Here is a 26,597-nt window from a genome sequence, read left to right on the forward strand (position 1 = left end):
CGACATTTATCCTATGTCTATGGCCAGCTAAGGCACTGTTTAGTTCTTAAAGGTTCTTTGACAAGGGATAAACCATAACTATTTCCCTCATCCAATCTTACAGTACTTTATCACCTTTTAGATTGAGTTTAGACAGAATTTAACGTTAATTTTTAATATAGGTGGAACCACATATGATGGTTAGCTGCAGCATACTGTATGTGGAGGTCTTTCATATAACCTGAATATACAAATAGTAATACTGTATTATTTCCATTGGTCATTTTCAGATACCACATTTGTCATTTATTCAAAGAATTTTATACCATGCAAATAAGTAGAATATGCCTTTGTTTCTTAAAAGATTATTAGATTTGTGTTGAATTATAATGAACTATAACATCAGAATAGAACAGCCATATAATACAGGATACAGTCGTTACCAAATTCTATTGCTATGCGGCTGTCAGGCCCACAACTCCACTCAGCGATCTGGCTCTATAGTATACTCTATACTTTTAAATGTTACATCAGAAATTTTTTATAAACTATGCTGTATCTAGAGCAGCAAAATGTTGGAAACCCATCCATTTTAGGTAAACTCATTACAAGCCATACCATTACTCTTCCATATGTGAGTAGGCACGTCCTCTTCTTCCCTCACTGACCTCCTCCCTCTTTGTTCCTCTCATCTCCTATGCCTGGTTATCCAATCTCCTTTATCTTTCTAATTTTAAGCCCAACTCCACTCACTAGTAATTTTCTAACAAAATTGATGCCCTGTGTGTATTTAGAGTTTAATTGTTTTGGTCCTGCAAAGGAAATATTTTGTTAGTCAAGGGGAGAAAAACATTGCTGCCTTCTGGTGACCACTTGTGACCACTAGCTCCCCAATATTAGAATCCACAGATCTCTGCTAAATGTTTTTTACGTTTTGAGTGAAATTGGAATACAAATATTGGTATTTTTCCTCATATATAAAATTTCAGAAATATGTAACTGCCCTTGTATGCCCTAAGTATCAGCACTTCCCGCAGTTTTTAGTCATAATTTATGCATAATGAATAGATCAGTTATTGTCCTTATTCCCAAACTTTTCCCATACAGACACTCATCTGTGCTACTATTGTTCTGCTATTGGTATTGCAAAAAGTTGAAAAATCAATAAAAATATATTAAAACGGTCAGAGTTTCATCTTATTGATGCGAAGGCAGGCCAGATTATAATTGTCCAACTTAAAAAAAAAAACCAGTAAACAGGAGAGATAAAAAGAGACAGCTTTCATACTGCTTAACATTTATGTTATAAAGAAAAATCCAGTTACTTGTTACAATGAATGGAATGGCAGGGACATCAATACTATCAGTCCACAAGAATAAAAGAAATAAAATATAAAGCATGTAAAATAAAGAACTAATCTGCTGTGAGGCATTCAGTAAAGAAAACCCATTTATCCCTTATGTTGGCACAGATGTGGTGCAGTCTACCACTGAGTAACCTACATATGTCGGAGCAGTCAGAGAGGTTTCTGGTCTGTACAGTTGTGAGATGTAATGACAATGCCATAGCAGCTTATCTCTGCATGTCTTTATTTGACATTTATTGTGCTTCTTGTCCCACCGCCACACTACAATTGGACAATAGCAGAACTTTTAAATTACATTTCTTCAGTAGCTCCCAAGACAATAGCTAGCACGTAAATAACTATCCTGAAATGTGCCTGGTATGAATTGCTTAACCTCCTAGCATATTTCAGGAGAGCCACAATAGGCCTGAATTGTGCTCCCTATAATATATGGCCACTAAGCATCCCAATATTTATTCATGGCAAGTTTTCCAATGTCTCGGCTAATAATGATAGTATATATACATAGTAATAAAATATTCATTTTCCTAATGCTTTTTGTCAGGCAGAGAAACATTATAATGTGGTTGTTGAATCAATGTTATTTATCATGTATTATATATCATCAGTAGAATGTATGGATGCAAATGTATATGAAATGATCTAACAAAACGAATCCTAGCAAGCCCTGACTTTACAAGCTGAAAAGGCCTATCTTATGTCACAGAAGCTCATCTTATTTCAAGCAAGGCTTATCTTAAGTGAGAATATATTCAGATAAAATAAAGAGGTAATATAAACACATAATGCGTATATGTAAATTGTGACAAAATATGTGCCGTAAAAACACATTGAATACAGCTATGTCCTCATGCAAAAGAAGGCGGTAACTGCCTTGGTGGCCTTTAAAGGCCCTTTTAACCTGATCAATAATTGGGAAAATTAGTTTTCAAAGAACGCTCATTCCCGATAATTGCCCAGTGTAAACAGGGCGGCGATCAGCAGATGAACGAGCAAATGCTCGTGCATCAGCTGATCATATCGTTATAAAAGTGCAAACTATTATCGTTGTCGACAGCACATCTCCCTGTGTAAATACGGAGATGTGCTGCCAACATGATACAAATATATGGGGACGAGCGATCAGAGTAACGAGCGCTCATCCCCATACTAACTCCTTGTGAAAGAAGCAAACGAGCGCCGATCAACGAGCTGTCTCATTGATAGGCACTCGTTGCACTGGCCAAAATGGACCAGTGTAAAAGTACCTTTAGTCTAATTCACTAGAATTCAAGAAAAACATTTTTTGGGCCCCCAGAGTTATACCCTAGTGTGAAATTTCAATATTTTCTGTTGACTGTTATATTTGCCCCACAAAGAAAACCGATGAAGATATACAGTATAAGTCATTCAGGTTTTGGAAAATTGGATGACAATCCTTATGGGCACTGTCACGGTAATGGCAATGAGTACTGATAGTCACCATGTGAAAACAGTCATTGTGAAGGAGACCAAGATTAATGAGAAAAGATTGAATACAATATTATACTGTATATTTTATACAAGATGGCAACACAGAGACACATCCAGGAATTATTATTTTTTTTAATTATTGCGTGCTCTTTAAAATTTGCCAACCCCAACAATAGGTCATTAAAGTGTATAATTCTTTATAATATAATTATATAGCATTCAACCAAGGTTTGTCCTGCAACCTCCATCTGACTGGTGAGGCGGTTTCTCTGAATCCCATAGAAGTGAATCGAGAGAGCAAAGCACATGTGCAGCCACGTGTACGCAGCGGGATGGGGGTCGAGTGACCCCCATTCTCGAAATAGGGGCATGTCCCATAGCTGGCATCCACATCTATCAGACATTTATGGAATATCCTGTGGCTACACCATTAATGTCTTAAATGGGAATAACCCTTTAAAAGTAATAGAAACTGTATAAACAATGGCCACAAAGGCTACAAAGTGATTCTTAACCCTATTACCTCCAACATTTTTTTTTCCACTCCCCATCGAACTCATGACCCTGTTTTTTTACTTAGCACATTAGTGTAGGGGTGAAAAACAGCATTCTATCATTTTATATTGTGGTTGAGATTTGTTGACTGCTATCCCTGCCTCTTTTCCAAGTATCTATGAGACTTAAATCCGTTTGCAATCCCTACTGTAAAAGAAACAACTCCGGCTGCTGTCTTCTAAGGAACCCTGGTTAGGAAACATTGTCTTAGATGCTTCTAGACAAAAAAGGGAAATGATCTGTAGTAGGAAGTCTATTTAATGTGTACAGCTGGATAGTTCGTGAATTCATCATTTTGGAGAACAAACTCAACAAATAAGGCACAAACTAGCAGGTTCTACCTTTTGTGTTCTGCCCACACATTTATTAAGCCAAAGACTGAACAAGAGATTTGTACCAGAGGTTTAAATACTAAGTGAAGAAATGTATGTGGTGTAATCTGTATTTACCTATTGGAGAAATAAACGCCCCCGGAATCAATAGGACATAATTGAAGCCTTTGGATATTAACACAGTTTCAATAAAAAAAATAGGGAAAAAAAGATGTTTGAACTAGCGGGGGAGAAGAACAAGGGCAAAAGTTAAAAAAAAGAAAAAAAGCCATGGATGTAAAGAAAGAACATGATGAAATTGGAAAGAAGGAGCTAGCAAAGGTATCATTAGAACAAAATAGGTTAATGGGAATGAGTGCTGTTAAAAGCATTGCCCAAGGGCTTCTCTTTCAGATACCAAGAGGAAAATATTATCTTATAACTGAAGTATAAAAAAAATTGAAAAGAACAAAGTGAAGTGGAAATAGTAGATGTGAATGTAATAAAATGTGTCTGCTGTGCTTCATACTTTAACATGTTCATTCTACTTAAGGATCTGTTTTCTTAATATGCTGCCCTAGGTAAGGGCAGCATATAACAAGGACAGGTCCATTCTTCTATTAGTCAGAATGGCGAAAAAAATAAATTGCAGATACATATATATATGTAGATACACACAGCAGGCAGCTATCCATCATGGCCATGAGTTGCAGAAGGAGCGCTCTTCTCATGAATACAACAGACTCATATCTATGTTTTACTTGATCGCTCCTTTTAGCCAAACGGCACAATATTTTTGGGCTAATAAGACAATGGTCCTGTCCCTCTAATGTACTGCCCTTACCTAGGGTAGCATATTGAGGTGACAGAACCGCTTTAAAGTGGGATTCCCATATTCAACAATTATCACCTATCCATGGACGCATGCTTGACTGCCGCTCTATTTAAGCTCCTCCTTGCTGTAGGGGATGCAGTAAGGAGGAATGAGGGGTTTGGCACCCCTGTTCTTGCGATCAATGTGTCCCAGCGTTGGGGCCGCCAACGATCAGACAATTATCACTTAATATGTGGATAAGTGATAATTGTCAATTCTGGTACAAACACTTTATTGTAGTTATCACAGTGTGTGATAGATATGTACATGGTTAATGCACTCATATTAAGACACAAGTACCATATCCTAATATACCACTGATCATCCCATACCCAAAATTACATCTGTATATGATCCTGAATCAGACTCACATGCCATTTAAATAAACTCTCTTTAAATAGTATTTCTTTCTGCCTTTATGCATATTTTATTGTGTGCACATATCAATAAAAACCCTTTACTCTTCTATTTATAGCTTGCAGTTTTTATTGCACTGATTTTATTTTGGCAACCGTTTCCTGATTAATATTTACTGACTCCAGAGTGTTATGGCAATTCTCTTATTTTGGGAATAAATCAGATTTTTAGACAAGATTCTATAATTATGCCTGTAAATATCTTTTATTCCTTAGGCTTCATTCACATTAACGTCGGGCTTCCATTCATGAGTTCCGTCAGACCTTTCCGTCAGGGGAACTCATGAACGGAAACCATAGCTTCCCATTTGCATTACCATTGATTTCAATGGTAACGCTTCCGTTGCAAATGATTGCAGTTGACTACACTATTGAGCCCGCCAAAAAAAAAAACGGAAACCTTACAGAATGGAAACAAACGGAAACCATTTGCAACGGAAGCATTACCATTGAAATCAATGGTAATGCGAATGGAACGCTATGGTTTCCATTTGGTTGCCCCTGACAGAAAGGTCTGACGGAAGCCATGAACGGAAGCCTGACGCAGATGTGAACGAAGCCTCAGTCACATACTACTGACGTGCTGTTTTTATTTAAACATAATCTTGTCTTTTTAAAAGCTCCATATTTAGTTTACTGCAAATTTGTTACAAAATGATCATAATCCATTTTGTTTACAAATGGGAACTTTTTGGTAATGAGCTTGTGGGTGGGGGTGGGGCTCTGAGTTCAAATATCCCATTGTTGCCCTGCGGGCCCATCAAAGAATATAAGCTGCCATTAATGGCAAACTCGACCTGTACACACAGGCTGTAGTAAAACTGCTGATGGGTCTAACAAAGAGAATCTGTGCAGCATCCTTGTGTTATTATCTGAACACTCCCACCTGTAAATGGAGACATTACTATAATGCTTTTGTATTGTATTTTGTATTACTTAAATGATAGCCACATTTATTGAAAAAACGACCTACCCACAATGCTCTTCTTCAATGTCTGCCTTTTTCTGTTTAACCAAATGTTTATTGAAATTTTCAGTTAAAAGTCTTCTTTTTACTATTGGACTTCCAAATGCACAGTCAATGTACAGTACACAGCACATGATCTAGTCTTCTTAACCCCTTAATGACCAGCTAAATTTTTCCGCTTTTGTCTCTCTGCATTTAAGCAGTCATAACTGTTTAATTTTTTCATGGACGTGGATGTATGAGACCTTGTTTTATGCGGGACAAATAGTTTTTTCTTCCTGCGCATTTTGGGGTACAAATAAATTACTGCGTAATTTATGTGATTTATTTTTGTGGCGTGAATACAGAAAAAAGTGATTTTTGGAATTTATTATTTTTATTTAGTATACTGTTCACGTTTCAAGCTAAAAAACCTGTTCAATTATTCTTCAGGTTGTTACGGAAGTGTTAATACTAAATAATGACTTTTTTTGTGAATATTTCTTTACTATTTTTTATTAGTCACGGACCGTGGCCATCAAAATTTAAATGGCCGGGATCGGTGATTCCTCCGATCCAAGCAGTATTCAGGAGGCTACTCTAAGTACAGGAGCTAGTAACAGCTCCTGCGTAGAGCATGAGCGCTCATAAGCCTTTTATACAACGACACCAAAAGTCGTCGCTGTAGGCTAGGGACCTGCACCACCCACTGTCAAAAGACAGTCAGCGGTCGGAAAAGTGTTAAGGAGCATTCTATGCAGGTATGCAGGTATTTAGATATGTACATAGGAAGTAGAGCCCCACTCCCTTATTACTGCTCCATTCCTTATGCAGGTATGGCTTCCCCTGCATAGAGAATATCCTAGGAAGTCACAATAGCTTAATTCATCAAATTGTATACAATCCCATTAAAGGTATTGATCAGAATTATATATATATATATATATATATATATATATATACAGATGAACAAAAAGATCCAGCAGCACCAGTATAGTGTGGGTGCAAGCCAACGAGAGCAGACCAAGATCCCAATTATATACGATACAAAAATAGGCAGCACTCCATTCAAATCAAGGTGAAAAAAGAGGGTACTTTATTGTCCCATAGACAGCAACGTTTCAGCTCCTTCCACTGGCTCCAGTGGAAGGAGCTGAAACGTTGCTGTCTATGGGACAATAAAGTACCTTCTTTTTCCAACTTGATTTGAATGGAGTGCTGCCTATTTTTGTATCGTATATATATATATATATATATATATATATATATATAGAGGTCTGCTCAAGAAAAATAGGGCTGAGCTACATTACCAGACCCACGCCAAATACCAGACTCAGAGTAGAACAAGAAGCAGTCCAGAAACAGATGCCATCCAACACAACCCTTAAAGCAAAGACTTCTAGTGGCAAACTCCTTTTTCTTATTTGGGAAATGTGCAAAATCCAAATATATGCAGTGACATGGTGGCATAATACAGTCTGGTATAAGTGAATAGATTGTGCTAAAATTAAGAAATCCTACAGATTATTTTCCTAGAAATAAGAGTTTTCAGTTTAAGAATTTATCTTTTTAGAAGTGAACTGCTGTGGTGAAACAAGTGGTCTCTTAGGAAGCCTTTAATTTGGAGTAACATGTACTGTGTTATATTATTTAACAAAACAATCACAGTTTCGCCATATGCAATGTACCTGCTAGTTATTTCTTCTCCTATCCCCAGAAACCAGGGAGGACAATGATGTAACTGTGATTTACTTATGGAAAATGCTGCTACAGTCATTTTTTAACCAATACCTGATAAGAATACACATGGAAATGGAGAGAAATAATTAAGCGATGACAGAGGTATCATCATTATTAGATAATCACAACCCCAGGGCATTAGAAATGCCAAGTGCTCCTTGTCCCATAGGGACTCATTATTCCGTCCTAACCACACCTCCTCATTTGAATCTGCTTTTTAAGAATTTTTTCCTTTGGTGAAGGAGTAAGGTAGGGTAGATGATGATTTAAGAGCGGCGCTTGGAGAGAGGGAAGCAGCAATGTCTGGGATACATTTTGATGAGACGGTAAATGTGATCAGCATAAAGAAGGAGATTCTTCAGCTCTCGCAACACTCACTGTAAAACGTTAGATAAATTCACTGTACTTCTAAGATTAGCCTATACATACAGACAATAATCAGCACTTCACTTATAACCCTTACTTTTATCTTGTTTGACAGCAGTTATACAAATCTTCCATCAGCATGAGGTAATGCACAGTTCTATGGTGAATATATTTTTGTTGTAGTATTATAAAAAGGGAACTTAGCTCTTTGCGGAAATGGCACTTTGTGTTATTAATGTCAGTATGACAGGAAAAAGTTCTTGACTCCTCTAAGTGACTTGTTGACCACCAGAACCCAGGACTGTGACTAGGATTAAATGTTTAATCCCTTAGTGACCACCAATACGCCTTTCCACGGCGGTCACGAAGGGGCCTTAGGCTAGGCCGTCGCCTTTTCACAGCGGCCCAGTCTAAGCCCTGCACGGGTGCCCCGTGCAGGCTGGAGCCGGGGCTCGGGTGTCTGATGACAGCCAGGCTCCTGCTCCAACGACCACGGTCGAAGTTTACTTCGATCATGGCCGTTTAACCCGTTAAATGCCGCGGTCAATAGCGACCGTGGAATTTAACTTGTTTACAGAGGGGGGGGGTGCGAGCTCCCTCTGTCACCCATTGGTGGCTGCAAATGCAATCGTGGGCCATGGAAGACGGGGGCCTGATAAAAGCCCCCAGGTCTGCCCTTGGCATATGCCTATTAGGACGTGCCAGAGGCAACTCCTAATAAATTCCCTGTCAGATTTATACTACAGGGTGGGCCATTTATATGGATACACCTAAATAAAATGGGAATGGTTGGTGATATTAACTTCCTGTTTGTGGCACATTAGTATATGGGAGTGGGGAAACTTTTCAAGCTGGGTGTTGACCATGGCGCCCATTTTGAAGTCGGCGATTTTGTATCCAACTTTAGTTTTTTCAATGGGAAGAGGGTCATGTGACACATCAAACTTATCGAGAATTTCACAAGATAAACAATGGTGTGCTTGGTTTTAACGTTACTTTATTCTTTCATGAGTTATTTACAAGTTTCTGACCACTTATAAAATGTGTTCAAAGTGCTGCCCATTGTGTTGGATTGTCAATGCAACCCTCTTCTGCCACTCTTCACACACTGATAGCAACACCGCAGAAGAAATGCTAGCACAGGCTTCCAGTATCCGTAGTTTCAATTGCTGCACATCTCGTATCTTCACAGCATAGACAATTGCCTTCAGATGACCCCAAAGATAAAAGTCTAAGGGGGAGGCATTTCTTTTGCGGTGTTGCTATCAGTGTGTGAAGAGTGGGAGAAGAGGGTTGCATTGACAATCCAACACAATGGGCAGCACTTTGAACATATTTTATAAGTGGTCAGAAACTTGTAAATAACTCATGAAAGAATAAAGTAACGTTAAAACCAAGCACACCATTGTTTTTCTTGTGAAATTCTCGATAAGTTTGATGTGTCACATGACCCTCTTCCTATTGAAAAAACGAAAGTTGGATACAAAATGGCCGACTTCAAAATGGCCGCCATGGTCAACACCCAGCTTGAAAAGTTTCCCCCCTCCCATATACTAATGTACCACAAACAGGAAGTTAATATCACCAACCCCATTTTATTTAGGTGTATCCATATAAATGGCCCACCCTGTATACTAAGTATACCAAAGCATTATAGCAGCGATCTAAAGATCACATAGTGAAGTCCCCGAGTGGGACTAATAAAATAAGTAATAAATGCGAAATAAAAATTATTAATAAAAATTCCATAAAAAGTGGTTTTATTTAGTAAAAGTGTAAAAAATAAATAAAAGTACACATATATGGTATCGCCGTGACCACAATGACCCAAAAAATAAATTTAATATGTAATTTAAACTACAAGGTGAACACCGTAATAAATAAACGCAAAAAACAATGGCAAAATTGCAATTTTTTTCCATTGCCCCCCGAATAAGCCATAATAAAAGTTAATCAATAAGTCCCATGTACCCAAAACAGTACCAATCAAAACTTCATCTTGTCCTGCAAAAAACAAACCCAAATAATGACTACATTGATGGAAAAATAAAAAAAAATGACGGCTCTTGGAACGCGACGATGCAAAAACAAATAATTTTAGTCAAAAAGTGTTTTTATTGTGCAAAAGCCGTAAAACACAAAAAAAAACTACAAAATACATATGTGATATCGCTGTAATCATACCAACCCATAGAATAAAGGCAACATGTTATTTATGCCGCACAGTGAACGGCATCAATTTAAAACGCATAAAACAATGGCGGAATAACAGGGTTTTTTTCTATTCCCCCCAAGAAAGTTAATAAACGTTAATAAAAAAAGATATGTACCCCAAAATGGTGCCATTCAAAAGTACAACTAATCCCGCAAAAAACAAGTCCTCATACAGCTATGTCGACGGAAAAAGTTATAGCTCTTTGAATGCGACTATAGAAAAACGAAAAAAGTGATGGTTTTTATGGAATGCCTGTCCTGTTCACTTATATTGATATTCCAAACTTCTCCTACATCTTTATTATGAAGTACAGATAACAACAACAGGTGGTGGAGCAGCACAGTGAAATTTGCCAGAATCAGCCGGTGCTAAGCTTCTAATAAGGAATGACCGCTCCTCATACGATACGGAATCACAAAAAGAGCAGAGAAACAGCACAAAAAAAAAAAAAGATTTATTCACCAGACATATTCTGCAACGTTTCACCTTCTCAATGAAGCTTGAAAATGCCTTTGTTAAGATGGTGAAACGTTGCAGACCATGTCTGGTGAATAAATCTTTTTATTTTTGAGTGCTGCTTCGCTGCTCTTTTTGTGATTTATTACTATGTAGTGGGATGTATGGCTGTGGCACCCAACCTGGGCAGCTTTGTTAATATTGGGATCACTGGCTCCAGGCATATAGGCAGTAAATGACCACTGGCCCTTGAGGGCATTTAGTAGTACAAATATAAGTGAACCATGAGGTGAATTATCAAACTGCACTGTTCACAGCAATGTCCCAATGAGAACGCTCAAAATATCATCCAACGTAAGAAATCTTTACTGAACGCTTGTCTTATATTTTACAGTAACATATTATGATGTCTAGTGCATATACTTAAACATTGTAAAATTTGGTGTGTTGGATATTCCTTCTCTTAACCCATATCCCCCCTATTAATTATAGTCTTGTATTTCGCAATTATTAATCAATTCAATACGTGGAATTTTGTGAGTTGCATATGGGGCCTATGAGGTTTTTATCATTGCCATTTGACTGGTTTTCAGAGGAGAGTATTCCCTAAACACTAGTTTACGTATATGTTCTGTATGGCTACCCTGAAGGCAGCCATAAGAACCATACCTAAATGAAATACTTATTGTAAGTAAAATATTTCCTTTTTTTCCAAAGAAATGCCAACAAATCTTCAGCATCTTTGCTTGGCTTGAATATTCTGTCAGTATCTAGCCCTGGTGCCATGAACCTATTCTTTATCAAAGTCCTGATTTAAATAACATTTGAATTCTAAGGAACAGTGCTGAAAAGAAGCCAAACACTTACAATAAGGATAGTTAGAGCAATGATGATTTTAAGACCAATTATACAGGGCCGCAATGATCCAAAACATTTTGCAGATGTAGATACGTTCATTAAGCTGAATAATTTATGGACTTAATGGGAGAAAAGCAGAAGGACGGGAACATGAAGACATCTGAATGAAATGATCGCTCTTCTTTAAAATTTTAAATACCTCATAACGTACATTCTCCCATATTTAAATGTTCTATATGGATGTGCATTTCTAGCATATTTCCCCACGAGAAAAGTGATAATGTGCTTTCATGTACATTTTGAATGGGCATTGATAGTTCACAAATGCAGACTTTGAATTTATTACTTTGCTTCTATCTAGAACTAAAATATTAGTAGATACATTGCATAACCAAGTCAGAAGTGGGGGAAGGCCAAGAGGCAATAGAGTACATGACCAGTGGGGCATTTGTCATAAGGAAAGGGCATGCCACTGCAATAGCACCCAGAACATACCAAATATTGATACCTTAGGAAGGCGTGTGTTTTAGCATAGAGTTCTTCCATTGCTCTATGGTTACCCAAACCACAGGGCTGATAACACGGTCTGGGGCTTCTACCTTGAAGGGATTAGGGGGACACACAATCACTCAGCCATGCCGTCCCTGGATGGGGGGATTTTGGAGTGCACTAATATCGGGAGCAAGGCTCACTGCCCCTCACTACATGCCCCTCTATGTGACATATGTGTATGATGAACATTTTGAACTATTATAAATTTAATATACTCTAGCAAACAAAAATAAGTAGCCTCCCGGGTACCACACAGTATTTAGGGTTTATTCACCAAATGCAATTAGACTTTTATTCGCCTATTACAAATTAAAGGACTTGAGGTGGACAACTGCAAAAGTATCACAAATAGAGTAAAAATACATGGGATAACATTAATTGTAAATGCGATTTTTGGCAATCGCTCATGTTTCTTTTCCCCTTTCTACCATGAAACTCCTGTATGTTCACATTTCTATATTATTAAACTGTCCAAAACCATTTCACATGTGACACTGGTTACATTGCGTTAGCAGAGAAATGCTTATACACGCTGTTTACTGACATATATAGTAAATAAATTCTTCTTCACGGGAAATTGCATTGTACTAATGTGAAGCAGTCTTACACTTACTCATTGTTAGGAAAACTGACAGCCATGTACTTTCATCTAAAAAAAATCCTCAATTTTTATATCACCCCAGGGCCAAATCACCAATACATTTGAGCTCTATAATAAATGTCACTGGAGCTGTAGAAAACTAATGGCTACTGTCTTTCATTCAAGCAAAGGCAGCTAGGAATTCAATATGACCTTTTAAATCTGCAGACACGGCCACCACACCTTATGCCCAGAAAAGCAAATGCTTGGACAGTGAACTCTAAATACATACTCATATTAATGGATATATTGATGGGGGGGGGGGGGGGAGATGTCTTCTGATGGCTTTAAAATGAAAAAGTTTGTAAACATAATTGCACGGTACTTGTTGATAAATATCATACAATTACATCTGTCAAGAATTCTCTATGGCAATAATAACAAGGATTATAGTGAAGCAACTTATTGAAGATATCCCAGAGGAGCAACAGACAGGTCACTGTGCTGGACAGTTGGCGGTAGGCAGGTTCAATACGTTGTGAACCTGTCATCATTGTGACTCATTGCACAGATCTCAAGCAATTTACTAGACATTGACCCAGCATTTTACTGGGACATTGTCATAAAGTCTGAAATTCTACTGATCTAATTTGGTCAGTAGAGGTGAAGCAGTGTAAAAAAAAAAAAAAGGACGCATTCTAGCAAAGTTCATATAAATGTAGCAATTTTTGCTTATTAAGCTGTCATAAGGATTTACAAATAAAAGTTGACGCCTAAGCTTTATGGTCAGAATCTTAGAAATAAATATAAATGAACAAATATTGTTAATAAAACTGAATACACTGTAGTCTAAATATGTCTTATATATACATGATTATTATATGCCTTCTAATATCTGCAAAGCAGTCGCCTCATGTGACACCATGCTGACCACTGCTGCCAAGCTTTGGGTTATTTGCAATTTGACGATTAAAGTTCTGCCATTGGCCTAAAAAAAATCTCTTAGGAATGGGAGTAACAAAATGAAGACGGCCCAGATCAAATGAAATGGCAAAGCACTAATAAGTAGGGGCATTTTGCAGAAAATACTGAAACAAATAGGGGACCTGGTGGTCAGGGGAAAATTGTTGTTTTACTAGGTTTCTTCCATACTAGTTAACTGAGCATCTAAAAAATGTACACTATAGGAGAGATTTATAAAGACTGGCGCTTTAATGCACCAGTCTTACTATAAAGATACTACTTATCCAACAAAAAGATCAGGCAACCATACAACAACTTTAATTCAACTTGCACAATTGATGCAAGATGAAGAAGATAAAGAACGATCCGGATGCAGAGAATAATACCCAAATTCATAGATAGTCCATACTGCCAAAAAGCCATAGAAGGCCATATACAATTATTTAAACACCATAAATGGCTGATGAAGTGCAAGTGCAGAGAATTATACAAAGAAAAATCCTAAATGCAATATATCTAAGATAAAGTTATAGCATATGCTTATAGCTAAAAAGAACCATTTAGACGTAACGTACATAGTGCAAAACCAGCATATACCAGGCCGACTCTGAAACCCAAGTATAATATAAAGATAGTTGGAGTAATATGCGCCCAATTTATTTAAATTAGGCACATCCCTGGTTGATCGTGTGCCTGAAAGGGAAATCTCTATAATTTTCTCTATAATTCACATCAGTTGTAAAATTTCTCCATGCTATACATGCCATGTTACAACACATATGAATGTACTAAAGAAAAAGCAATTCATGGGTTATAAAAAAATAAAATGGAAGAAACCCCTATCTACTGTATGTTAGCTTCTTTACTAGTTGTTTTTATTTCATTTTTAACACTAAATATGTCTGCATTTGTCCTTACATGTCCGCTATAATTAAAGGGGACATTTACTTATCCAAAGGCAATTTAGAAAAAATTCCACTCTAATTTTTCAGGCCAGGAAACAAAGGAAACAGTTTATTGCCCTAGGTGTTCTTTTTCAACAAAGGGAATCTCACCTTTTAAGTTACTGCACAAAGTTACCAATGATCACTTAAGGGAATGCTACTGGGAGGTACTTCGTAGAATAATAAAAAAAGAAAAATAACCAGGGCACTTTTGTTATCATTTTCATTTAAACGTTTACCTAATTCTCTCTGTTTTTCTGCTCTCTTGTGAGCCACAAGCAGGAGGATTCGGGTTTGTATTATATGTAGGGCAGATGTTTTACATTGAGAGAGTCTTGTAAACTGTTTGTAATTCAGTGATAATGCACTTAAAAAGCAGTAGCTACATTTACTTTGTCTCTTAAAACAGTGTTAATAAATTGGTAACACAAAATAATGTGTTATCACTGAAAAATCCTGACAAATGTTCACAGTCTAATTTGGATCTTGGAATTCCCACACCATATTTTTTTTTTTAAGCTAGACTTAAATTGTATGTCACTGAGGGTAAATGTATCTTAATGTATGAGAGAACTGAATAAATAACATTTTCCTATATCATCAGAATTGCTAATTTTAGATATGAAAGTGTTCTGATAAAAAATTCACAGTCTTCTCGGGGAATCCAAATTGTATTATGTAAAGCCATGTTGGCCATAAGATGGCTCAGAAGCCCTTTATGTGGCTTGCAGGCCACTTTCGGTGACGCCCCTATCCCATGCCTACAAAGTGTTCACAGCACTGTCCTCACATCTGTCCTGATAGAAGTGTCCATACTGCACGCCGTTGCTGATTGGCTGCTAGCATTTATGTTACTATTACAGTAGTAGAGAGCATTGCAGGGCCATAGAGGAGTCAAGCAAGTTTTTCGATCTCAGAAAGTGATGGCATATTGCTATCATATGCCATCACTTTAAGTTCGGTGGTGGTCTAACCTCTGGGACCCCCACCGATCCTGAGAATGAAGGGCTGCAGTGCTGTTTTGGGCTAAATCCCCTTCAAAGTTTTCCCTGCATGGTGGCACACCAAGCCACCAGCTGTAGAGGAAACTGCAGCACGACCCCATTCACTTGAATAGAGTCGTGCTGCAGTTCTCTGCTCAATGAGTGGCTGGGAGTGCCAATTTGCAGGGAAAAATAATCCCTTAATTCACAGGATTTGTGGGGATCCCAAAGATCGGACTCCCACTTGTCAGAAATTGATTACATATTTTAGCGAAATACCATGACTTTACGAGATGGAAATTACCATTTAGGTGGCTATAAGCCCCTTTTTACATGGGCTAATGATCGTCTGAATGATCACTCGTACAAGTGCTCGTTCCCTATCATTGCCCTGTGTAAACAGGGTAGCGATCATGCAACAAACGAGCAATGATCTTTTATGCGACCCAAAAAAATGGTCGCGTGTCGGCAGTACGTCGCCCTGTGTAAACAGGAAATGTGCTGCCATCAAGATGAAAATATATGGGAACGAAAGATCATATTAAGGATTGTTCGTCCCTATGCATTACAATCAATGCTCCATTTAAATGGAGCAAACGAGAGCCGATCGACATGCTGTATTCTCAATTGGCGCTCGTTTAGCACACAAAAAAATCTGCCTTTGTAAAAGAGTCCTTGGTCATTATTGCGACTCTCCAAAGGGGGTTTTCCAGTCAAGCTATATATATAGTAGCAACTTATTTTTCAGGATAGTGCTTGGATATTATATAATGATGACTTAGCAGAAAACTATATTTGATGTGTGCAAAGTGCCAATCTATAAATACTAGTCTTTATCGTAATGCATATGGGATAATGTATACCTATGCTTAGTCAGGATATTGGAAATCATTGACGACTTAGATTGCATTCACACAGGTGTTTGTTGTCTTTCCAATCCTCACTATGAACTGAAGCATTCACAAAATTTTCTTTTAAGAAAATATTTCTCTTCACCCATGTGCAGGAATCCAATTCTGTTGTTGGTGAATAAATGGGGAAAGCAGAATAGAATTCCTAAATGCCTTGCAGCCTTGCTTAACCATGTGAGATATATACAATTGGAATACGGGAGATAGAGGAGCTGTAATATAAAGTACCAGATGAGGCACATTGGTTTGGTAGAAGAGAACAAATGATCTACCCCTAGGTCAAACTATTCTAATAAAATTATCATTAGGTTAAAGATTAAACAAATTAGTTGGTAAGACCGCATTGGATGGTGCCAGCTATTGAACACTTCAATGACTCAGGAAGTGTGACCACCTTTTAAGTAAATGTTTGGTACAACAGTAGAAATGCACTCAATACGCAAGCTGTTTTCAAAGGACACTGCTAAAAACCGTGGATTCTCAAATAATACAAAAGTAGGCTGCACAAAGATATAGCGAAACCTGCAAGAATCAGCACAAAGAATGCTTTTGATATTGACACTAAGCTTTTATTATGACAGAAGCTTTGTTAAACTAGAACTTTTTTTAATAGAAGGAGTATTACAGAGTGGTGTTTGGCACATTCTCTCATAGAAATACATATCTGCAAAGGCCAAAGTAACACCATTTTTCCAACAAAGCCACACGTTTTCAAGAACGAATGCTTTGTTATCCAAAAAGTGAGATTGAAGACGCTATGGATAAATTCTCAACTTCAGCTTAACACTAAATAAAAGTGAGAGAAAACCATATTATAACTAGCCAGCATTACAAAGCAGAGCTCTGATGTGATTCAGATGCTGAAAATATCATTATATTTCTGTATTAATAGGATGTTGCTGATAGTGTTTCTATACTGAATACATAAATCTAAGTAAAAAGTGTGTGTTGTTAGTTGAGAAAAAGAAAAAAAAAAACGTAAGTAATATAGTCACATCCAAAAAAAATTCAATAGAGAACTAAGAAGCATAGAGGTACTTTCAAAAGTCAACTAAAGCTGGCCACACATATGAGATATTATATTATTGATGTTGCTTTTTTTCTTTCACTGAAGTGAGGGATATAAGCCACTGACAGAACTGTCCTGGCAGTAGCTCATCTCCAGTGGGAACAAAGAATCAGGCATGTTGGATTTTAACATGCCCAATAATTCTTTCTCCCAAAATCTGTCGTCGGATTAATAATCGGGAGGCCCCCATACACATAAGATATTGTCCGATTCTGTCGAAATGGGTGGGTTTGTCTGACTTTATATAAAATGTGGCTGTTTATTAAAACACATTATATTGCTGATACCCTTTCTAGATCATTGCCAGTTGGTAATAGAATAATACTGCCACTTCTACGAGGTATTGTTCAAGGCCGGTTCAGAGATTGGATCCATTGTCTGTTTCTTTAATGGACGCAATGAAGTTCCTTTGGGAGGAAGTGAGTGACGTCACAGCGTGATCTCGCGAGGACACGCTGTGTGTCTGTTCACTGCCAGAAGCTGGGTGGTAACGAAGAGAAGTGGATGATGCTGATTCGTCAGCATCATACACTTCTATTCACAATGCCCAGCTAGTAAAACAAGTAAAAACGCCCAGATGTACACACACAATACACGCCCAGTTGGACATAACTTTAAACACGCCCAGTTGTACATAAGAAAGGCTCATTTGCATAAATATAAAAATGGTCATAACTTGGCCAAAAATGCTCGTTTTAAAAAAATAAATAAAACGTTACTGTAATCTACATTACAGCGCCGATCTGCTGCAATACGAAATAGGGGTTTGAAAATCTGGTGACAGAGCCTCTTTAAATCAACATCCTCCATAACCCAAACCTTTAAATTATGTCTCCAAGATCTCGTGCTGCACCAGTTCTCTGGAATGCGCTACCAAGGACAATCGGATTCATTCCTAACAACCACAGTTTTAAGCCTGCCCAGAAAACATCTTTTTAGACAGGCCTATAACATTCCCTAATCTGACTCCTTTCCCTACCCCTCGCCTTTTACATTAGTCATGAAAACTTGACCACCTCATTTAGCAGTATCCCCCACATTCCTTGCACACTAATGCATTTCATGTCTGTCATACACAGATACTGGCTGATGACCGGCTCATGCAGATTTATTTGTTCTACCCTATATTTATGAAAGATGGTTGGCCCATTGTACTGAACAAGCCGTTTTTACATTTTGTGTATCCCCCATTTCCTCGTAAGCTCTTGGGGCAGGGCCCTCACTCATTCTGTTTGAATTATGAATTAGTTTTGTCACTATGTAATGTTTGATATTGTCTGTACATGTTCCCACTAAATTGTGGAGTGCTGCGGAATATGTTGGCGCTATATAAATAAATATTATTATTATTATTATTACTACCAGACAAGTATCTGGAAATTAGTCTACAGAGAGACTAAGGCTAAATTGTCTACAACTCCTGTAGCGTTTGCTGTCCCGCTGCCCCTATATATTGTTTGAAGTTAAAAGCAAACAATAGCATAGAAACAAAACTATTGTCTTATGCTGGTCTAACCGAGCTAACATAATTTTGCTTTATATAGAGATATTAGTTTAAACAGTATGATATTTTACTTGTTTTGATACCAAATTAATGGCAAATGAGTTTTAGACGATTTAAGTTACCAAATATGGGCTAACAAGTAGCTCCATATGAACTTTTTATTATAATATCAAAGATTTTCTAAAGAATAAAACTAAATAAATAAGTATATAAATAATCCTTCTTTAGTATTATGTATTACCAGTTGTATTGTTTACACTTTGCTAATAATTTAACATACTGTAAACCACAAGGGCATAAAAGAATACAAACTGGGACTGGTTGTCTACTAGAGGCTTTGAGCTAAAGCTATCTAAATGAGAGACAACAAAAATAAATTAATATATTAAGACAGCAATACTGCATTGACAAGCATACGCCCTTTAACTGGTAATTGATGGCATCTAAATAGGATTATAGAAAACACAGCTGTGTTGTTTCCAAAGAAGGCAATGAAATAAAATATATGATAGGATACAAAGATAAATAAAAGTCGCTTATGGATTGATGTCCACATGAACAGAGATTATATTGACTAAAACGAAACATGACAATGAACAGGTACGCTATTGGTAGCATGCACTGTAGGTCTGAATTACTCAACCGTATGCACATTTGCACACACAGATATATAAAATCAGTTTTATTATCTTAAGAGACAATTGTGACATTATTACAAGCCTTATCTATGAGAACCAGCACAAACGAAAACAAGAGGCGTAGACCATAGCAACTATTAGGAACTCAGCTGTCATTTTTCTAGCACAAGTTATAAACATTGATCTGATTGGTTCCTATTTGCAGCTCCTCTATTTTTGGCCTGAATCAGTTTATATATGTTATGTGCAGCCAGGCCACCACATAAAATATCAAATTAATCAGAAGAATGGGGAATGAAATAAAGGCAAGATGAAAGTGTCGACAAGAACAATTAATACATAAGATTAGAAATCTTTCAAACCCCCTCCCCTCAAGACTGTTCAATGATAAAAAGATGGAATTGGCGACACAAATGTTTTCTTTGAACATCCTGGAAGAATGTTCCATGTGACAGACAGAAAACACGTCTCACCCGAATTTGTTAGCGCTCCCAATGCGCTAGTCGTGGCGAGAGGATTTGCATTGGTGGTGGTTGCAGAGGTTTGGGCTGCGGCTGCTGCAGCTGCTAAAGTAGCCAAATTCTGTAATTGCAAAGCATTCATGCCTGTGTAGGAAACAAAAGAAACCTTCAGGGACAATTTCAAAAAAGAATTCACTTGCTCTGTGAGTAGGTTTCCTGCTTTGCTCGTTGTGATGAAATTTGAGAATTGTCAGACCAATGAAAATGGTAGTATCAATGAGTTAATGAAATTCTATGTATCAGTCTGTTTCAATAACACAGAATACCCATTCCTGCATTTAGATCCTAGATGTGCCAAAAATAAATAATCCAAAAAATAATTTTCACAAAAAAAGTACATGATGGACTAAAGTCATATTCAATTTGGTCAATGTTAATATATTTATGGGGCATCAAAACATGATTAAAAACAAAGCTCTTGTAACTCAGCACTAAATGTGCTCCATCCTTGTAATGTGTGCAGAAATGTGGTCCCTGTGCACAAATCTTCAGGACACTTTAGTTCATTTCTTTTAGGCTTCAGTTACTTTGTGATAGTCACAATAGCTTAGCATGCTGTGTCATTCTGTTCATTAAAAAAATGGAAATGGAAATGGGACCTGTTATGTTATATATAAAAAAATAAAAAAAACAATGGACTTATATGACTTAGGGCGGGTTCACACATAGCGGAATTTCACTTAAATTCCGCTGCGGACACTCCGCAGCGTTAATCCGCAGCGGAGCCGTTTCTACATTGACTTTCACTTTAATTTAGCAGTGTTCGTTTACACGATGCGTACAATTCCGCTGCGGAGCATAGGCTGCGGAGCGGAATTTGGTGTCCGCAGCATGCTCTGTCTGTTGCGGAGCAGTGGCGGACTCATGGCGGAATTTCTCCATTGACTTCAATGGAGATTCTAAGTTCCGCAATGAAGTCCGCAGCTGTCATGCACATGTTATGTGTGCTGCGGATACGTCTTGCTTTTTTAACTTGACATTTCTTCATTCTGGCTGGACCTATGTATTTCTAGGTCTACAGCCAGACTGAGGAAGTCAATGGGGCTCCCGTAATGACGGGAGCGTTGCTAGGAGACGTCAGTAAATAGTCACTGTCCAGGGTGCTGAAAGAGTTAAGCGATCGGCAGTAACTGTTTCTGCACCCGGGACAGTGACTACCGATCCCAATATACATGTATCTGTAAAAAAAAATGAAGTTCGTACTTACCGAGAACTCCCTGTTTCTGTCTCCAGTCCGGCCTCCCAGGATGACGTTTCAGTGTAAGTGACGGCTGCAGCCAATCACAGGCCAAGCACAGGCTGCAGCGGTCACATGGACTGGCGCGTCATCCAGGGAGGTCGGGCTGGATGCCGAAGGAGGGACGCGTCATAAAGACAACGGGCGGTAAGTATGAATTTCTTTTACTATCACTAGGGAAAGTGCTGTCCCTTCTCTCTATCCTGCACTGATAGGGAGAAGGGAAGCACTTTTCCCGCAGTCCGCAGCAGCTAGTCCGCATCAATTTTCTGCACATTTTGTGCAGATCCGCAGCCGTAATCCGCAACCCGGATTAGGTGCGGCATTGATGCGGACAGTTGCGGAGGAATTCCGCCATGTGTGGTCATGCCCTTATAATGGAGCTACCATAAGCATCATGGATCCTGTAAAATTAAGCAATAATGCCAGTGTGAACAGCAGTGTTGTTTACTTATGTCCACAGTGTAAAAAAAAACAAAACATTATATGTAAAAAAAGATCAATGACTGCACTGTGTCCCAATAGACTGGTAACGCCTACAGCCGTGGTCCCCAAGATACATGCTCAGTGACCGAATATGTCTTGGTTTTCAGCTTTTGGGCAACAGAAATAATTATTTTAATAGAGACATCTCATGTCATAGAATAAAATAACAAAAATCTTTTATAAGGGACTGGTAAATGGTGCAAGTTGCTGCCTAATAATCACCTTCCTGAAGTGTAACCCGCTCTTACAACAGATTCTATGAAGTAACCAAATTTGCATTCACTATGGCTCTTCTCAATTTACCCTGGCTTTTAGGATCCATTTATCCTCTTTAGAGTTCTAGATGTTTCATCCCGTTAAGTTTGACATATTTTTCTATATTTTTTTGTTTCCTCATACAAAATGTAGCTATACTGTGCAGTAATATAATTTATGTTCTTTTATATCCATGTCATGATGACCTCATAGATTTATCATTGGATGCAGTAATTAAAAGGGTTGTACACTAATATCTAATGTTTCCAAGGCACATAAATATTATGCCCTTCTTCAGTCTGTAGACGCAAAGTCTGCAGGTATTCCCTTTTTTCGTTAATGGCCTCATAGACCTTAATAAGGGTAGGAAGACACACAGCGTAAACACTGCGGATTTTCCGCAACGGATTAATTGCAGCGTATTACAGTAGCAGCAGTGTGGGTGAGATTTCAATAAATCTCGTCCCCACACTGCGGTAAATATCCGCCAAAAAAAACGCACATAAATTGACCTCGGTGTGGTTACTTCAACCGCAGCATGACAATTAATTCTGCGGATATGCAACTTTTCTGTCGTGGGTTTACCCATGGAATTCGATGGGGTGCTTAAACCCACAACAAAGCAGTGTGTGTTGCCATATTTCCAGCGGAATCACAGCGATGCGCCGCAAAAATCACAAGTAATAAAAAATAGAGTTATGCTTACCCAGAGTTCCCTGCTTCTTCTCCAGTCTTGCCTCCCTGGATGACATTGCAGGCCATGTGACCGCTGCAGCCAATCACAGGCTGCAGCGTCACATGGCCTGCCACATCATCCCAGGAGGCCAGACTACACGCTAAGAAGAGGGAGGGGGTAAGTATGAAGTTTTTTTGGGGTTTTTTCCTCCGCCGCTTCGCAGTGGAAATTCTGCTGGCAAAAACGCATCACAATGTGGTGGCATTTTCCGGACGGCATTCAATGCGTTGTTCAGGATGGATATACTCTGTGAAGCTTAATGCAGTGTATCCGCACTGAATACGTTGTGAGTGTTCCTACCCTAATGCTATTTTTTTTTGTTGGTAAATGCCCTCAGTTTGCATAAGTCCAAGTCAATAGAGAAACGCTCTATTCTATTGGGATCTATTATGCTTTCTGTTAAAAATGGTGTGATGCTTGTGGAAACAGCCTTACAATTACAATATTTGTTGTACATATAATGTATGATATACATATTTCATAATTTTTGACAGGCTTTTTGTTTTTTCCTTGATATCTGCATATTTGGATTTTTAAACTATATTTTTCCTCTTAAGTCTTCAAAATTTTCTAAACTAGAAGCAATTAATTTCCATACAAAATGTAATTCTATGAAAAATACACATGTATTTTACAATCGTTTAAACATTGAGATTTATAAATTTACAGATTTAATTTTTTACGGTTGGCGAGACAAAAATTTACCATTCACCTTAGGTATTTTTTGTCTTATTGTTCATAACCATTATCATAAATCTGCATATCAATAAGCACGAACAGATGTCAGTTGTTATGAGCGCTTGCCAATCAGGCCTGTTAAAAAGTGACAGATGGGTGGTTATAAAAACATTCTCACAAGGCCTATTAGCACATTCACAGAAAAAATGCTAGTGTGTCTGTATGGTCCCAGATGCCGCCCTGTGAAAATAAGGACCTATTTACAATGCGATATGTGCATGCCCTATGTCAGAGGCCTTTTAGAGACATGCTCATGCACATTGGAAATCAATTATCACACTGAGTATAAAGGATCATGCACGCGACCTGTTTTGTACTGAGCCGGCTTCCATAGAGGTGCGTGAGTACTCTACTGTACCTCTGTATGCCTCCGATTTCATGCCTCTGTGGCATGCTTTAATGGACTCCATATGTATGAAGGTATCCTTTCCTAGAAGCATCACTTCTAGGAAAGTACATATACAAACACACACAGAGTCCGACGGAGCCTATAGCGGAGGAGGTGCAGCTCTATACTAAGGAGCAGTACAGATTAAGTGCACTGACATACAGGCTTGGTGCATAGGACTCTGCCATGTGCATGAGCTCTTATTCTTTTCTACATGTATCTAAGAGTCCTTATGTAGGGCCAGACTATGTACAGTAGTTGTTTATATAGCTTTCTTAATTCTCTCTTTGATCGGTATCTATCTATCTATCTATCTATCTATCTATCTATCTATCTATCTATCTATCTATCTATCTATCTATCTGTCTGTCTGTCTGTCTGTCTGTCTGTCTATCTATCTATCTATCTACACATAAAGGAAATTATTGTTAACACTATACATGCATTGTACACTTATTATTTCCCAGAACGTGACAATGTAGCATTATTTAACCATAATGATAATGATTACTTCTTTACTATTCCTCTTCAAATGAGATTTACTATTACTATAAATGAGATTAGGGTCTGCATATTGCAAATTTGGTGATGATTTAAACAATACAAGAATAACCACTTGCAAACATTTACAATACTATGTATGTCATAAAATCTTCCATGCAGGAACAACCTATTTTTAACAATATATTGCTTGCTGTAAAGCATGCTGAACAATCTCCAAGAGAAATTGACAAGCAATAGATTATTTGACATTGTTACATTAACCTGCTTTTCCCCTTGATGTGCAGTAAAAACGACAAGCAAGAATAATTCTTCGTACAGAGACTCAATATACAATATAGAAAATCTTCAATACGAAGGGTAAAATATACTGATTAACTACACACTAGTTCTACTTCAATTGTGTGAACAATTTCCTGTTTACTTATATCTTAAATTGTTTAAAAATGTCATTATTACTAAACATTTATGATGGAAACGGGAATATCACAGGAAGAAATATTCTAATTAATACACATTGCAGGGCAACTCTAATATACCACACAAAATTAAAAAATACTATACCACAGATTTTCCCAAAATCTTGAAAACCCTAAGGAAACCTCATTGGGCTTCATTTATAAAAAGTAGTATGGACAAAACATGAAAGTGTTGACAATAGCAACCAGATGGCAGCTGCCATTAAGTCAGAAAAAAAAGCAGAGATCTCTCCAGCCAATCAAATTCCAGTATACATTTTTCCCAAACCGTTATGAAAATTATAGAATGTATTTGATTGGATGCTATGAGCAATAATAACACTTTGTGTTAGATTGTAGGGCAAGCTATATTCCAACTGCCTTAAACTAGCATACAGTGGAAGTATACAAAGGCCAATCCATGACACGAGTATTGCCTTTGGATTAGGGACATCTGACCCATGTACACCGGTCAGCCATAACATTAAAACCACTTGCCTAATATTTTGTAGGTTCCCTACCGTACTCTAAAAAAGCTCTGCCCATTGAGGCATGGACTCAATAAGACCTCTAAAGGTGTCCTGTGGTATCTAGCCCCAAAACGTTAGCAGCAGATCCTTTAAGTCCTATAAATTGTGAGGTTGCCTCCATGGATTGGACTTGTTTTTCCAGCATATCCCACAGATGCTCGATTGGATTTAGATCTGAGGTAATTGGAGGCCAATTCAACACCTTGAACTCTTTGTCATGTTCCCCAAACTATGCAAGAAAAATGTTTACAGTGTGGTATGGCGCATTATCCTGATCAAAAAGGCAACTGCCATTAGGGATTACCGTTGCCAAGAAGGGGTGAACTTTGTCTGCAACCTTGTTCAGGTAGTTGGTATATGTCAAATTAACATCCACATAAATGCCAGGACCCAAGATTCCCCAGCAGAACATAGTCCAGAGCATCCCCCTGCCTCTGCCAGCTTGCCTTCTTCCCATAGTGCACCCTGGCACCATCTTTACCCAAGGTAAGCGACGCACACACACCCAGTCGCCCCATCATGTAAAAAAAAAAACGTGATTCATCAGTCCAGACCACATTCTTCCATAACTCCATGATTCAGTTCTGATGCACACGTGCCTACTGTAGGTGCCTTCGGCGATGGACAGGGGTCAACATGGGCACTCTGACCCCAAACACTGTAAGCTGCAATGAACTGTTTGTTCTGACACCTTTCTATCTTAGCCAGCAGTAACTTTTTCAGCAATTTGTGTCACAGTAGCTCCTCTGTATGTATTGGACCAGACTGGCGGCTAGCCATCACTCCCCACACACCTCAATGAGCCTTGGACGCCGATGACCCTATCATTCACCGGATGACCTGCCTTGAACCACTTTTGGTCGATAGTAACCATTGCATATTGGGAACTCTTAACCATTTCTGCTGCTTCAAGAACTGACTTCACTTTCTGCCTAATATATTGCACCTTATGACAGGCGTCATTTGTACCGAGATAATCACTGTTATTCACTTCACCGGTCAGTGGTTTTAATGTTGTGGCTGTACAGTGTATATGGCACAAGTCTACTCCGAAGTGGAGATGTTCTT

At 38.1% G+C, this 26,597-nt stretch overlaps 1 protein-coding gene across 24 annotated transcripts in view; it reads right to left on the reverse strand.

Moving 5' to 3' along the window:
* CELF2 (CUGBP Elav-like family member 2) overlaps nucleotides 1–26,597 on the reverse strand; it is a 433,449-nt gene that overhangs the window by 22,275 nt on the left and 384,577 nt on the right. For 20 of the 24 annotated variants that reach the window (XM_075857452.1, XM_075857444.1, XM_075857440.1 and 17 more), the window contains one exon: nucleotides 20,153–20,284. The exons of the other annotated variants lie outside the window; for them this stretch is intronic. In XM_075857452.1, coding sequence (XP_075713567.1) covers nucleotides 20,153–20,284 — 132 coding nt within the window. The remainder of the gene's footprint in view (nucleotides 1–20,152; nucleotides 20,285–26,597) is intronic. 24 annotated transcript variants of the gene reach the window in all.

This window comes from Rhinoderma darwinii, chromosome 3, assembly GCF_050947455.1.
Source record: "Rhinoderma darwinii isolate aRhiDar2 chromosome 3, aRhiDar2.hap1, whole genome shotgun sequence".
NCBI classification, from domain to species: domain Eukaryota; kingdom Metazoa; phylum Chordata; class Amphibia; order Anura; family Rhinodermatidae; genus Rhinoderma; species Rhinoderma darwinii.